Source organism: Osmerus mordax, chromosome 6, assembly GCF_038355195.1.
Source record: "Osmerus mordax isolate fOsmMor3 chromosome 6, fOsmMor3.pri, whole genome shotgun sequence".
Taxonomy (NCBI): Eukaryota; Metazoa; Chordata; class Actinopteri; order Osmeriformes; family Osmeridae; genus Osmerus; species Osmerus mordax.
Genome location: NC_090055.1, coordinates 9,593,582 through 9,609,492, shown reverse-complemented (window position 1 = coordinate 9,609,492; position 15,911 = coordinate 9,593,582). Strand labels below are relative to the sequence as shown.

At 42.8% G+C, this 15,911-nt stretch overlaps 2 protein-coding genes across 6 annotated transcripts; both read left to right on the top strand.

The window, feature by feature from the left end:
* The first annotated feature begins 559 nt into the window (after positions 1-559).
* On the top strand, positions 560-9,124 carry tp53inp1 (tumor protein p53 inducible nuclear protein 1). Its single transcript, XM_067237818.1, has 4 exons — positions 560-730; positions 2,111-2,461; positions 5,088-5,565; positions 5,839-9,124. Exons 2-4 carry the CDS (start codon positions 2,329-2,331, stop codon positions 6,083-6,085), a joined length of 858 nt encoding a protein of 285 aa, XP_067093919.1. The 5' UTR covers positions 560-730; positions 2,111-2,328; the 3' UTR covers positions 6,086-9,124.
* A 2,144-nt stretch (positions 9,125-11,268) lies between these two features.
* LOC136944165 (E3 ubiquitin/ISG15 ligase TRIM25-like) lies at positions 11,269-15,280 on the top strand. Of its 5 annotated transcripts, XM_067237812.1 has the most exons (7): positions 11,269-11,859; positions 12,194-12,289; positions 12,373-12,606; positions 12,714-12,873; positions 13,036-13,095; positions 13,480-13,948; positions 14,285-15,280. In XM_067237812.1, exons 1-7 carry the CDS (start codon positions 11,269-11,271, stop codon positions 14,334-14,336), a joined length of 1,662 nt encoding a protein of 553 aa, XP_067093913.1. In that variant the 3' UTR covers positions 14,337-15,280. The 5 variants fall into 5 exon arrangements, with proteins under 5 accessions (XP_067093913.1, XP_067093915.1, XP_067093917.1 ...); XM_067237814.1 differs by having other exon boundaries at positions 12,723-12,873; positions 13,480-15,280; XM_067237816.1 differs by having other exon boundaries at positions 13,048-13,095; positions 13,480-15,280.
* The last annotated feature ends 631 nt before the right edge of the window (positions 15,281-15,911 follow it).

The window sequence follows — 15,911 nt, the reverse complement described above, 5'->3', positions numbered from 1 at the left end:
TATTGTTAAAGCAATGATTGTGTAGTCCATTGTGTTTATATATGAGTGGTTTTAGATATGTGTTACCTGATGTGGGTGAACTTTTATTGTTTGTACAAAGTTTGGTTTGGCTATGGAGGCAGCAAAACAGCTAAATATTACAGAAATAACAGAATGTGACAAATGTAAAAAAAAAAAATATCAGCCTAATAAACACTGAGTGACTTCATATACTACTTTACAAACTAAGCAACAAATCCTAAGATCCAGAAAATAAATATACTTTTTAATCATTATGACCGGAAATGAGTGTACTCAAATATTTTAAATGCGTGTTTTTAGACATAGGCTACGCCTTGTTAAGCAACTCCCAAAGTTAGTGTTTTGCCCAGTCTTGTTTAGTTTTTTTTTTCTGGAGTGAGTCACGTGCGTTGGTGACAGGAATCACAGGGAACATAGGCATATGATTGGCTCTAGAAGTTAAAATATGACCCTCCCATAGGCTGTCCTTAGCCACGTCACCCGATCAGCTGTTGGTCTTCCACAACAATAACAAAGGAACAGTCTGGACCTCGGAAAGGATCGGAAAGGTAACGAACTAAGTAGCTCCGAATAAGGTCCTTCAACTTAAATTTCTTCTGCGAAGAAAACCATTTTTTGTACTTTCCGAAAAGGAGCAAATCTACCTCAAACTCTTAAGGAGTTTATCGCCAAATATCAGCCCTTTGTTGTTTACACCTCTTTGCCGCAAGTGAGTATTTTGGATCCTTTGTTGTCTCTTGCTTACAAATAAGAGGCTCGTTGTAGGGATAGGCCTACTACCTCTACAGATATTGCTTCTTTTTTACAATATTTGTTAAGATAAAACGCATGCACATTTGCAGGATGTGGCCACTTACTGCATCAATAATATATTTTGCACTGATAATCTAAAGGTCTTAATGTGTTTCGTGGCCTTGTTTAGGCCCTATCGGTAAATACAATTTGCTTCACAATAATTCACATATTTACAACACCCCTACATGTATTCATGTAGAGGGTCAACGTTATTGTAATTTTTTTTATAGGCCTACCTTATTCAACTTTGTTCGTTGAACTAACATGGTCCGCCCAGGGGGTGTAGGGTTACGCTTGAATCTCCTCCCATTGCTACTCTTCTTTACCAACAAATTCTGAACCTAAATTACACCCTACTCCAAAATATGGTTAATTTAGGTCTTGTCATGCTGGCATGCAGCCTATGCTATCGGGTTAGTGTTTGAAACCAATATTCCAGAAGACTGATGTTATAACGGTGTAGGGCTACATGTTGACAGCAGGCGATCGTTTTTAGCTTAATCTTTAAACTCATTAATCACAAAAAAGCCAACTGGAGGCCAACGTTATATACACGCGATATATTTTACTTTGCCGCAATGAGGCCAATAGCCTACACACCACTCGTTCCGTTTTTGATGTGCATTTTAATCGCATTAATTTGACGCTTTCATTATCTCTAGTTTATCCAAGCGACCTAGTTGGCAAGCTATGCAAGTAGTCGGAGCGCCAGTTTGTTCTGTGGTTGAACAGGTGCAGGAGATTATAACCGCCCGTTCCTCGGACAAAACGGAAGAGAAAAACCAGCAGAAGGAGGACTTGAGACCGCTCAGACGGCGGCCGAGCTCGATGTGGAACCGGTCTCCATCTCTTTGTTGTAAATTATGTACAATGGCGTAAAATAGGAGTCTGGCTATAAGATCTTAGTGTCTTATAATAATAAAAAAGCCACTTTAAGAAGACAGTTTCTTATGCTCGAATGTCCAAATACAGTTAGGCCTACTGTCTCACTCTGGCAGGGAGGTGAGACTATGAAGGTTCTATTTTAATTATTTGCCTTATATGGAATGTCTGCTAGATAGGCAAATCATATACTCCATTAAGTTGCCCCTGTGCAAACAATAGACCTTTGAAGCATCTATAATTTGAAGCCGCTATGTGTGTGCTATCATATAGTATGATACAGAGTCCACGGCCCTTTCTAGAGCAATTTTCATTTGAAATGTACAGTTCAGAATGTCAGCACTGTTCTGACCGTTCTCCTTGTCCTTTCTCCCTCTCCCCATCTCCTGTCTATCTCTCTCTTCCCCTTTAGGGCTTTTTGTACATTTGCACTCGTCGAGGTGAGCCCAGCTCCGAGCGATGTCCGGACCCCCCCCAGCTCCCCTCAGATGATCAAAGACTGTACCTTATTGATGCACTTTAGCGCCCTTCCCTCAGCGCCTTCCCCCTGCAGCTCATGACCAAAGCGCCTGCCCACCCTCAGCCTCACGCCTTTGGCATCCCCTCCGCACCCCTCCGGGAAGCCCCAGGATGTTCCAGAGGTTCGCCAGTGTCCTCTTTGGGGATGATGTGGAGGAAGTGAGCCACCACTGGCCTGGAGAGCAGGGCTTTGGCCAGCCGGAGGGGGATGATGACGAGGAGTGGATTCTTGTGGACTATCTGGGTGAGTCGCATACGCTAGGCTAACTAGTAAACAAGTTAACTAAGCTGGCGTGATGATTAACTTGGTCAAATATTAACTTTGTACAGTAGACTAACAGAAGATGTGCAGGCGTGTAAACAGGCCAATCAATCAACCTGTCAAAGAAAAGGGATACAGATGTAATTATAGGCTAAAAGACATACCAAGCAACTTGCCCTGCAGACAAAACACTGACAAAGAGAGAATGTACACACTGACAAACTTTAAACATTCATTGACGTGAAAACACGTTCCCCTTCCCCCAACAACTCACAGCCCTTCCTCCAGGATTCTATAGCGGTTTTGGTTCAGCTCAGATGGCTCACCAACATATAGCTTATGTATTTTCTCAGTGTTATATACTTGAGACTGTTCTGTATACAAGTCAATATATGGCTTGTATATCTGTCTTACTATAAGTCTCTGATAGCATGTATCTTAAAACTTAAGGCACTCAGTAGCACACTGCAGGACCATCACACTGTTCTCAGATGCATGATAACTTAAACATTTAAAACAAACACTGCAAAACTCAGTCTTACAGTCAGTATTCAGTGTTACAGAGCCGACACTTGGTTGTTGGATACTGTATGTCCGGGTAAGGACCTCAGTATCCTCACACACAGACACACTAATACACACCCACACATACTGTCCACAAGTCACTTAACATACTGTATACACACAAACCCACACTCCCATGCAGAAGCACACACAAAAGCACACGTACACATAGCCAACATCACCGGGCCTAAAAAAGACACCTGGCACACACTTGCACATTGTAGAGGAGGGGATTTGGCCCCGAGGCCCCCCCCCCCCCCCCCCCTGTGTGTCCTCCCACCGGCCCTTCTCATATTCCCTGAGCGTGTGAATATTTCAGGTGTGAAAGCAGCCGGCTGGCCCAGTTATGGAGGGGTTGGTGTGAAGGAGGACGAGGGTGGGAAAGGAGGGCATGTAGCGGTTTATGGGCAACAGTGAACCGGAGAACAGGTCAGACAAAAGCAACTAGATGGATCGGGGGCAGAGGGGTGCAGAGTTTTAAAATAGGGCCCGGTAGAGTTACCGTTCCCAAGTGTGAGATGTTTGAGGACACAGCCTAGCAGAACCCCCCCCCCCCCCAGACAACCACATAGTAACTTAGACTGGACTCTGAATGTTTATGAAGGGGACTTTCCCTACCTGATAAGACTGTCTTACACATCCATGCTAGCGTTTCTAATGCAAATCCTGCAAGCAAGTTTACATTATAGAGCCTTTGTAAGTGACTATGTCATTGATGACTTAATCGTGGATTTTAATATGAATATTTTAATACTGCTTCCGGGCTGTTTGATTCAAACACACATTAGATATTGCTAATGTTTCACTCCAGATATAATTTTATAAAGGAGTTGTATTTACCTCAGCACTTGCATGTTGCACCATACTTTTGCACTCAGTTTTATCAGTAAGTCCACAAGCCCCTTTCCTTAACACACAAACGGTTGTGAGAGGATTACAGGCTAAGTGGCCTTGCTGAGACGATGAGGGGTTTGTAAGCCGTTACAGGGTCCTGCTGGGTCCTCAGCTGCCAAGTGTGCGGCTCATCCCAGAAGCTCTTTGTCAGCACAGAGCAGATTGGTGGCATTGTGGGTAAACAAGATGGCCTCCGGTACTGGCCACACCCAGGAAGAAGGAAGATGTTGATGAGTTAGAAACTGAGGTGGCCTCGATGAGCAAGATTATCCGTGTTCCACACCCAGATTTGCAAATGCACACAGACACACACACAATGGACACGCGTGTGTACATCTTCAAATGTGCACCGTCATTTGAAGACAATGACAGACAACATCCTACTGAAAACACAGACAGCCTCGAGGGGAATCTGTGCGTGCACAGTGGAGTTCAGCTGTTTGTCAAGAGAGATTCAGTACAAAGGCTGAGAGGCAGTAACAAGTCTGCACTTTGTCCTGGAGGGGGGGGGGGGTTGTTTTTATAACCAGACATCCCTATTTGATTTCAATTCTGTTTAAGGGCCTGTCATCTATTTTTAGAGTCCAAAGCGCAGTCTGTTGGCTTGACCTGCCGTCTGAGATCAAATTGCTTGTCTGTCATGCTTCCCATATTTTGGCGATTAGTTATAGTAACCAATGCATCACTATCAAGAACACCAATGTTAGAAATGTGATGGCTACATGCATTCAGTCTAACAAAATGTGCTTTAATTTCTGTGGATTTGTTGTGGAATAGGGGAGCGGGCTCTGGATCGGATTTTGATAACATTTTGGGATATGATTGGTTTTACTTGACATGTGCAATGGTCATAAGCCCTTCCCCCATACTGATGCACACACACATAGACAGTAGCACAAACACAGGCGCACACACTGGTTATTTTGGGTCAGGCATGCTATGCTGAACAGGGCTGCATGACACCTCTGTGTCAAGCAAAAACGTTGTTTATGTTTTGATCCACACTTGTTACACTCTCTGACCTGAGCCACAGTGCAGCCTGCAGTCTGCTCAGGGAAATGCAGTCTGTTTTAGAGCACCAGCTTCATGATTTCCTGTGGGAAAAACAAACATCTAACCAAGCCCCTCTCCTCTCCCCTCCGTCCCACAGCTGAGGCCTGCTCTGACCCCTGTGGTGAGGACACATCCAGTGTCCCCGACCAGGAGGACGATGACGAGGAGGACCTCGTGATGATTCCCTCTCCCGTCGCCAGCTCCCCCGCCCTCTGCGCCTCCTTCGACTCCACCTCCGAGGCCGACCCTGACAGAGGACTGGAGGCGGGGGAGGGGGGCTTCCTGCACGTAGAGCCGTGCTCCCTGGAGGAGAGCTGGTTCGTCACGCCCCCACCCTGCTTCACCGGGCGGGGCAGCAAGCCCATCCTGCTGGAGACCAGCCCCCTGGAGAACCTGCTGATAGAACACCCCAGCATGTCCGTCTACGCCGCCGCCCGCCACCTCAGCCCCCAGCGCCTCTCCCTCAAGCTGCCATGCTCCCTCAACCTGAGCCTGGACCTCACCCTTCCTCCGGCCAACGCAGCTGCCACGGGCAAAGAGACAGGGCGCCGCACGATGGATACCACACGCCATAGGTAAGAGATGGCAAACACTTGCTCGCGGTTTGTGTCGCTCGGTGCATTTATCTTTCAGGGATGTGTGGCAGGGCTACGCTGAAACACAAGCACTCATTTTCTAAACGTGTAAAGTGTTTTAGTCGTGTATATTTTCGAAATTCCAACGAAAATCTCCACCATTTTGTGAGCGCTGTCCTTCCTTATTTATCAGCCGTAGTCCTGTGATATCCTTTGCGTGGATCCTTGAGCTTCGACTCACCCCTTTCCTCGTGTACCTGTCTCCCCCTGCAGGCCAGACGTGGCAGTGGTCCAGTGTCACGCCAGCCTCCACACCACCTGCTACGCCGCCGCCCTCTCCGCCCGCTCCAGCCTCCTCGACCAGGTGCAGCAGGCCGGGCGCCTGGCCCAGAGGGCACAGCCCCTGTCCCGCAACGCCATGCGCCGCCTCAACCTGCTGCGCCAGCCAGGAGGTGGCCGGCAGTCAAAGGCCACGGCCATGTACCTTCACCAGCCGGGCCAGAGGCACCTCAACTACTGAGGACGAGGGGGCCGCCCCCCCCACTCCTCCTCTTTCTCCAACTGTCGCCCCATCCTTCCATCCGTTCAACCCAACTATCGCCCCATCCTTCCATCCATTCACCCAACTATCTGCCCATTCATTCTTGCCTCGGGGGAATGTCCCTGTACTTACTGTAAGTCGCTCTGGATAAGAGCGTCTGCTAAATGACTAAATGTCATTCACCCCTTCATTAATCCCTTCATCAATTCAGGTCAACACTGAGCAGGCGAAAGGGGGAAAAGAGTCCCCCTTTCTCTCTCTTCCCTCCACCAATCTGTTCATCCATCCATCTTAAAACATACATACACATGCATACATCTAAGTGTCTCCCTGTTGGAAAATCTGCCTCCAATCTGGAGAAGTGGATGTGATGGCGATGTCTACTTCTCGAACTCCTATTTAGAATCAATGCCGTAGGTCACTTTACTCAACTGCAGGTTCACCATCCCCATGGCAGCCTGAAGAGACTGGTTCAATCCGACTGTACACCTGTGGCTGTGTGATGTCATAGAGTACAAGTATGCAGTCACGGAGTGCTTGTGTGCTGTCGTATAATGATTGTGTGGCGTGATAATGTTTGTGTGCTGCCAGCCTCTCACAGTGTGGTTGTGTGATGTAATGATTATATCATTGAGTGGTTGTGCGCTGTCATAGAGTTCTGATGTCTGAGCTTTGTTATTTAAAATATTGTGTCTCATGTCCCTCCAATAAGTTACACACCACAATGGCCTCTCATTTTCCTGGGACGGAGAGCATATTTTGACAAACGAAATTAAAAACTGAATGATAAAAGGATTTAATTTTGACTTCGGAATGACTTCACAGATCGCACCAACTTACTTTTTGAAATCAGCAATCCCCTCCCATAGCTATGGGTGAACTTGCCTTTGACTTTGTAATTCAGTACTTTTACAATATTTTTCAAGAAAATTACGTTGAAATACTGGGTTGAATATCACTAAACGCCTTGTTTTAATGGTAGAAGTAATTAAATAAATAAATGTATAAAAAAAAGTCCAAAATATTTTTTTAAAGTAAAAAACATATATTACATATCAGTATGAAGTTATGTGCGTATGTTATCTTGTGTAGGGATGTTTGTAAGCAAAGGCTTAACTATATGATAGTGTGTGATTTGTTGCATGTTTGTACAGTTGTCTTAGTGTCAAGATGGTGAAAAAGAAAATGGAAAAAAGTGTTTTTTTTGTTGTTATTTTGGTATCTTATTATTATGTTTGTTCTAAATCTGCAGTCTTTCTCTCAGGGTCATAACCAATCACCTTTACACTTTACTAAAATGCAGATTACTTGATGACTGTCTTTGTGCATACTGGAGACCTTCCAAATTGTGCTTTGCTTTGTGGAACTGTTTGTTATCCATGATTGATAGAATAATGACTCAAATGAAAATTGCTTTTTAACATTTGTCCTAGGACTGTGAAAATGAATTATTACTCTCTCAATCGACTGTTAACACCCACATAGATGGAGTGAAACTGTTAAGTCTTTTTTCAAATTTGTTTATATATTTTTTTCTCTGTGTACTCTGTAGCTATTTTGTTTTATCCTAGTTACAAATAACTTAGTAATACTTGTATTAGTAATACTTGTATTAATTATCAGAATATTTAAACCAAAAAGTAGCAGCAATCTCTAACTTTGCAGTAGCTAATATTACGGATTTCTTTTTTTTTCTTTTTTATTCGTTTTTAAAACGTGTTTTGAATGGAGATTGTACTGAGATATCCGTTTGTGAAACCAGGAATGTGTGCCAGCAAAGTACAGGCCACCACAACCCCTGAGAACACACACGTATGTAAGACTCTTTCAAGGAACAAATGTTCCTTACTCTTCAGTTCAATTCAAGTCATTTATATATGACCCAATTTGCATACTATTCGTTGTACTCTGTGGTTATAGTTAGAGGGATAAAGTACTCTAGTAGACTCAGATGTTTTCAGTATGATTGCATAGATAGATAACTATTGATTGTCATGCATCAAGAAAGCACTAACATGTTTTTTTTTTTTTCTTCACTTTGTATTATAATTTGTTGTTGTTGTTAATGTATCTTGTGTGTTTTAATTTGAAAAGTAAAGTGAATTAAGAATAGCTTTTGTATTTGGTTTTCTTATGTTTATTTTCTCAGTTAGAAAATATCTCAGCTAACAAAATGGTTCCTGTTAAGCAAGTTAGATTTTTTTTTTCATTGTTGTGACACGGGCAATAGGACGAAGGGAATGGAGGAGAACAGCCTTCTCAATAACAATACGTGAACGCTGGAAGGAGCCATTTTGTTCCAGTTTCTTGGCTGTCTGTCTCAGCTCATCATGATTATGATAATAACAGGGATTTGTATATTTTTAGTTTTTAGTTTAAATGTTTGCCTTGAATTTGTTGTGGATCACGTGCCTTCCAGGTTAAACATTACAATGACAATGCATTGATGAAGAACTTGAACTATTGTCTAAGGGGACAAATTAACAAAAGCAAATCAACTATGCACCACTGGAGGTAGCTTCTAATCTCTCTGTGAACCACCCATGTACAACTTGTATACAAAGATGTAGCAAACCCGTTTTTTTTTCTCTTTTTTTTGTTGTTGGAAGAATAATTGATGGCATTTTTTTTCACAAAGTGTTAGATTTTGCTTTTATTTTATTGGAGTAATACAGCACTTTGCCAAAAAAGTGTAGAAATTGTTGGGTTAACTATTATTTATCGACATAACAGACTTCTCAACTGTTTGTATTTTGGACACATGACAGATCTATTCACACTGTTGTTTTGCTCAAAACAAATTGATAACCAGAATGTGGTTGTTTATTTAGAAACTTTAATGCTTCAAACATAATCTGTTATAATGATGATGTGCTCCACAGTCTACAATAAATGTTTTCATACACTCTCATACTGTCTGTTGTAACTGGTTGGTCAAAGATGTGGTGTGTCCAAGTTGCATATATTTTGACATATCTTCCCCTTTTATTGAATAGAAATAATCTGGAAATTGCATTATTTGGATTCCAGAAACAATTGTTGGAAGTAACATAAAATGTTTCACAAATGTACTGTATTGTCATCTCCTTACACTAGAACTTTGTAATTCAGAAGATGATTTACTATACAGTAGGCCTACTGTTCTGTCAGTATTGTGTAAAATTAGAAACTAGATTACCTATTTTAGGAGCAAAGTTCATGTAGGCCATTCATTTAGATTTTACAATGAAAGGAGTCTGTGCCTGTAAGAATATGATTTTTAGAATTTGATTCAATGTATGACTTTTTTATTTATTTGGCTATTGTTTGGGATTTAACACAGTGCAGTACTCATACACTGTTTTGTGGAGAAACATAACTGCCCATTTATTTGTATGTAAACTAGTCTACTAAGTCAAGGAGTGTTTGTCTGAGCTGGTCTCTCCTTCACTCTTCTTCAGTCTGTTCAGCTGACCTGCCACCTCACTGGCTCTGCCCTCCACATGCTGCACAGCACTCTGGGACAGGCTGAGAGAGAGAAGGGTGAGGGGGAGGGGGAAAGGGAAAAAATCTGTGTTTGTCAGCAAGAGTGTATAGTGGGACAAGTATTGGAGTAGTAGATATACATTTAATGTCTTTAAAAGGTCAGATGAAACCGTTCCTGGTTCTGTTTACTCTGTATCTGCTCAGGGGTTGGATACTGACAGAGATATAAAACAAAACTGTTGTTGACAGCTAACTGAATGGTCTACAAATCAATACCATTCATGAGTCTTAAGTAGAGAGAGAAGAAACCCAGAAGACAGAAGACTACAGGCAGAGCTGAAAGGCAATCTTACTTGGTCACAATTGCAAAATACGGTTTGTTTACACTGGGTGAGGTTATTAACTAGAGGTAGCTTACTTGATATCGGCAATAGGCCCCATTGGTAGATTTTGGCAATTTTAGATACTTTAGAAAACTGGGCAATAACAGGGATGATAATGGCAAAGAAGCTTTGATTGGGTAGAGAGTAGGGAGCTTGAGGTTTATTTGAGCGCAATTATTGTCACTTTCTAACTTCCATAGTGAGCTACTCCGACCTGTTGCGAGCTACTGGTAGCTTGTGATTGACCTGTTAGCGACCCCTGATGTACAGTGTATCTACAGGATTCTTGTATGATCCCTTTAGGTCCAGTGTTTGTAACCCACCTGTGGTTGTGATATTTGTCCACTCCCCTTGGAGGATGTCCTCTAGTTTCTCAGCTTGGACACAGCCTCTATCTAAGTCAGTCTTACATTAGTCACTCATAGGGAAGCTTTACGCTATAGGTCAATTTAAGTGTCTATGGCAAGCCAGACTTAGTTATATTTAAGTCAAAGACTAGGTGTATTTTTATAATACTGGGCCCTTGGCTTGAATACTTCAAAAGGCTTTCATGACAATACCAGTAGAAGCTGTTTTTAAGCATATTTCAGCCCGGCAGCTGAGACAACTCTGATTAGCTTTTCTCAAAACTGTACATCACTGTTCAATAAAACCCACATCTGTGTATTTTAACAAAACCATTTATGACTAAATTATACATTATAAATGTATAAGTCTAGTGCAGAGCAGGCTGATATTTGGCATTGGACATTGAAACAATTATGAGGAACCAAATTGGGCAGAATTTATTTTAAAGTGTGTTTGTGTGTGAATGTGCTATGAAATGTTGATAGTATTCATTGTATATTCTTGTGTCGATAACAAATTCAAAGGACAGCATTTTAGCTCCCTGCTCTGTGTATTAGTAGGTTCATGTGTGTGAGCGTTTGGCTGAGCTGGGCTCTCCTCCTTCAGTCTGGCTGGCTGCTCTCTTGCTCCCCCTGCTGCCAGGTGCCTTGACTGACGTGTGGCTGGAGCCCTGCCTCTGTCGTTGGCTATCTCTGAGGACACAGTGGATCTAAAGGACCTGTTTAGGCTGCACAGTCAGACACGCCTCCTTGAAACAGGAGGGCTCAGAAGGCAGTGACAGAGGCAGGGCTCCAGCCACATGTCAGTCAAGGTACCTGGCAGCAGGGAGAGCAAGAGAGCAGCCAGACAGAGTGAAGGAGGAGAGCCCAGCTCAGCCAAACGCTCCCCCCCCCCTACAAGATCTCTTCAGAGAAAACAAAACTGATCTGTCTTTTCCTTCATCTGGGTGAGAAGAAGAACAGTAAAATGTCTCAACAGGGAGTTCTGCTGGACCACAACCAGTTCAGTTGTTCAGTCTGTCTGGATCTACTGAAGGATCCGGTGACTACTCCCTGTGGACACAGCTACTGTATAAGCTGTATTAAAGATTACTGGGATCAGGATGATCAGAAGGGAGTCCACAGCTGCCCCGAGTGCAGACAGACCTTCACTCCCAGGCCTGTTCTGAGGAAAAACAACATGCTGGCTGAGGTGGTGGAGAAGCTGAAGAAGACAGAACTCCAAGCTGCTCCTCCTGCTGACAGTCCTGCTGGACCTGGAGATGTGCTGTGTGACTTCTGCTCTGGGAGGAAGCAGAAAGCCCTCAAGTCCTGTCTGGTGTGTCTGGTCTCTTACTGTGAGGCTCACCTCCAGCCTCACTATGAATTTCCTGCCTTTAAGAAGCACAAGCTGGTCATAGCCTCTTCACAACTGCAGGAGAAGATCTGCTCTCGTCACAATGAAGTGATGAAGATCTTTTGTAGAACTGACCAGAAGTGTATTTGTTTGGTGTGTGTGATGGATGAACATAAAGGTCATGATACAGTCTCAGCTGCAACAGAAAGAACCGAGAAACAGGTGAGAAACACAGCTTCTTTGACTGATGTGTGTGCAATACAACTGGGGGTTGGTAGTTCATAGGAAATAGGGATGAGATTTATTTCAATTGAAATATAAAGAAGAAAATATAGCTGAAGTTAGCAAACAGACTAATTCGACTTCAGTTTCTTGTTGTCTTGGAATGATCAAAGGTCATAGTTATGCAATCATTTTGTATAAGCCCACACCCTGCTTATCTTCGGTCAGTTAAAATGAAGTGTACACAATGATTCTAATATAACATGAAATTATAACTGTTCATTTGACAGTACATATAAAACAAACTATTCCTAACTTGTGTGTTTGTCTTCAGCGGGAGCTTGGACTGAGTCAACATAATATTCATAAGAGAGTCCAGCAGAGAGAGAAGGAGCTGAAGGAGCTCCAACAGGATGTGAAGTCTCTGACTGTGAGTACAGTTCTGGAAGACACATCTGGACTTCAAGTGGGACAGGACATAAATTAAGAAATGTGTCTGTGTGTTGTGTTCAGCGCTCTGCACAAGCAGCAGAGAAGGACAGTGAGAGGATCTTTACTGCGCTGATCCGCTCCATTGAGAGAAGACGCTCTGAGGTGAAGGAGCTGATCAGAGCCCAGCAGAGGGCAGCAGTGAGTCAGGCTGAAGGACTGGTGGATAGACTGGAGCAGGAGATAGCTCAGCTGAAGAGGAGAGACGCTGAGCTGGAGCAGCTTTCACACACAGAAGATCACATCTATTTCCTCCAGGTACAGTAACTCACCTTCCATCTACTTTACTGGAAGTAACTCACTATTTAGTGTGTAGTTCTTTTCCACTAACTCATCTCTCTCTGTCTATCTCTCTTTCTGTCCAGGGTTATCAGTCTCAATCCAGCCCCAGTGTATCTTCAGATTTACCCAGCACCATCGCCCCTCGTCGTAAGGACTTCTGTGATGTGAGGGAGGCTGTGTCCAAGCTGAAAGAGAAACTAGAGGACATCCTTAAAGGGGAGTGGCCAAAGATCACAACCACCGGTGGGTAAAACACACTAGACTTGAGGGATCATACAAGCATCCTGTAGATACACTGTAGATCATACAAGCATCTTAAGACTAATCAAACATTTTAGTCATCACGGTCACCCACTATGTGTAACTTGATCTGACCTCTGTGTGAATGTGTTGGTGTGTTTGTAGTGAATCCAGAAGATATCTTACTGCCACCAGAGCCCAAGACCAGAGCAGACTTCTTACAATGTGAGTGTCTTTAACGGTTCTTTTCATCTCTTCACTTATACTTCACACAAACCATAAGCTACTAGACACAATCCATATTAATATTATTTATTGAGATGATGGCAGTGCAGTCCTACATAAACCCCCACCATTCATACATGACAGCTGAACACAATAAGCAGGCAGCACACATTAGACAGTTGCACAACTGATGCAGCACAACTGCCATCAGGGAAAAGTGAGACGGCTTTTATATATTGATGCATTGCCTACATGCCAAAACTTACTCCAGAGATAGAGGCATGGAAAACGCTAGAAGTAGTTATACACCAAAAACATATGTTCTAGATTCTATCTGACTGACTTCATTTCTCTGATTCTGTGTCTGCTCTGCTCTTCTCCCAGATTCCTGTCAGCTCACACTGGACCCAAACACAGCATACAAACATATATCTCTGTCTGAGGGGAACAGAACAGGAAACATTTCTTCAGTCCAGCCATATCTTTATCATCCAGAGAGATTCACTCACGCCTGGCAGGTGCTGTGTAGAAATGCTCTGTCTGGACGTTGTTACTGGGAGGTGGAGTGGAGTGGAATGGTTGGTATAGCAGTCTCATATAAAGACATCAACAGAACAGAGTCAGGTCTTCTATCTAGATTTGGAAACAATGATAAATCGTGGTGTTTAGAGAACTCCGGTAAATCTTTTTATTTCAGACACAATAATGTTAAGACAGTAACATCAAGCTTTGGTTCCAGAGTAGGAGTGTACCTGGATCACATGGCAGGTACTCTGTCCTTCTACAGCATCTCTGACACAATGGCCCTCATCCACAGAGTCCAGACCACATTCACTCAGCCACTCTATCCTGGGTTTGTATTTCGGAGTTGGGTGGCCACTGCCAAGCTGTGTGAGCTGGAGTAGTTCACATTAGTGTCCTTCCCTCCTTACATCTCTGGTTGTGGAACTGCGCCTCCTAACTTTCATTTCTGCTCTGAAAGTTTTCCCTTGTCTTCTCTGAGGGTTTAGATTGGCTATTGTGGGCAACTGTGAAGTCAACTTTGTGATATTGCTGGGATAAAGGGCTACACAGAGCAGGTAGTGTACCTGGATCACAGAGCAGGTACTCTGTCCTCCTACAGCATCTCTGACACAATGACCCTCCTGCACAGAGTCCAGACCACATTCACTCACCCACTCTGTTTTAGATTTGGAGTTTGGTGTAATGGCTACACTACTGAACTGTGTGAGCTGAAGTAGAGGTCCCCATAACTGTCTATCTTTCATGTATCTTCTGATTTGGTCTTAGTAGGAGAATTCTGTCTCTTGTCTGTGAATTTCAGGGTCAGGGTTAGAGACTGTTAGAGATTGACTCATAGGCGAAAATCAGGGGAGACAGGGGGGACACGACCCCCCCATCCTGGGAAAAATATGATTTGTCCCCCCCAATAAATCACTGTAAACATAACTATGTAATTTCATTAATATTAATAATACGCAATGAAAGCGCTTTGCTGATTATGGACACAATGGTGCTTTTTTAATGTGCTATGTGTTACAGCAGTAATTTTGGTGTCCCCCTCAGGAATTGCTCTTGAGAAAATGTCATATAATTGTTCCCCCCAAAGTTGATAGCAGATTTTCGCCACTGGATTGACTGTCATGCTAAAGTATAGAAGACTCCTCAAGCCAGACCCTATGATGATTTAAGGGTCAAGGTCAAGCACCAGCTTCAGTAGGTTAATGTAATGTGGAAGAAAGTTCTGTCTGTCTCCACTAGGATGGTTTGACTTCAATTTTTGGTTCTGGGTTTATAAGTATTTGACACTCAGCTGATTGGAGATTGAGTTTAACCAACACCTCAACATGACAAAGACCTGTGAGACATTCACTGACAGTGATGCTAGCAAAGTCTCTCTGATGCATGAAGGTCAGAGAACAGAATTTATAGTAGAAAGGGATAACAGCGATAACATTCAGCCAACAGGTGTCTGTTAATGAATCAGGCAGATACTACATCATAGACCCATGCATGTAAATACGTGGAGAGTTCAGCCTCTTATGCTTGTATTGCTTCAACTGGTGATGTGGTTTCCTTCATGAAAAATGAAGTGAACAGAACACTATGAACAGAAGATGTTTGTTATTTACCAAATTGTAAGGTATGATGCATAAATACCACAAGGTCTAAAAACAAATAAAAGTTAATGGCAAAGCATGTCTCTCATTTTACTTTAAACATTAGGTAAGAGTCACATGGCACATTACATCCAAATAACTCTGCAGTGCATTATCACTGGATGTCGCTGCCTTCATTTCAAACAGTTTTCATGAGGCTTTAAAACAATTAACATAAATATTAAGATATGTTTTTGTGTAACATGAAGGTAACTGACAAGGCTAAAATAGGGAGACGTTCTTTGCAATGGTCAACAAAAGGTTAAATATATGATAATATCCACTAATACCCACACAAATAACCTATGTGTGGGTATTAGAACTGAAGTATATTCCCACTTGGAAACTGGCAGGGACTCTACTCCAGCCCTGAACTAAGACATATGCAACATTCAACAACTGACAAGATGTTATTAATTTGCAGTACACATCAGAAAATAACATAAATTCAATGCATTTATTCTGAAACTTGATTGAGGTGTTCAAAGGTTTGTCTTGACCTTGAACTTGTTTAACATCCTCCTCCTTCCTTTATATCAGATAAATAATACACCATCTGTAAAAAAGCTTCTTAGCTTTGACATTTGTAGAATGAAGTCTTATATGTTCCTCATAGCACACACAGCACACACATAGAAACTACACAACTCCCCCACC

Bases quoted from the DNA above. Each gene is read 5' to 3' on its own strand.
- tp53inp1 (XM_067237818.1), top strand. From the start codon at position 2,329: ATGTTCCAGAGGTTCGCCAGTGTCCTCTTTGGGGATGATGTGGAGGAA. The intron at 2,462-5,087 runs GTGAGTCGCATA...TCCGTCCCACAG, and splicing joins GATTCTTGTGGACTATCTGG to CTGAGGCCTGCTCTGACCCC. The intron at 5,566-5,838 runs GTAAGAGATGGC...CTCCCCCTGCAG, and splicing joins ATGGATACCACACGCCATAG to GCCAGACGTGGCAGTGGTCC.
- LOC136944165 (XM_067237812.1), top strand. From the start codon at position 11,269: ATGTCTCAACAGGGAGTTCTGCTGGACCACAACCAGTTCAGTTGTTCA. The intron at 12,290-12,372 runs GTGAGTACAGTT...TGTTGTGTTCAG, and splicing joins AGGATGTGAAGTCTCTGACT to CGCTCTGCACAAGCAGCAGA. The intron at 12,607-12,713 runs GTACAGTAACTC...CTTTCTGTCCAG, and splicing joins ATCACATCTATTTCCTCCAG to GGTTATCAGTCTCAATCCAG.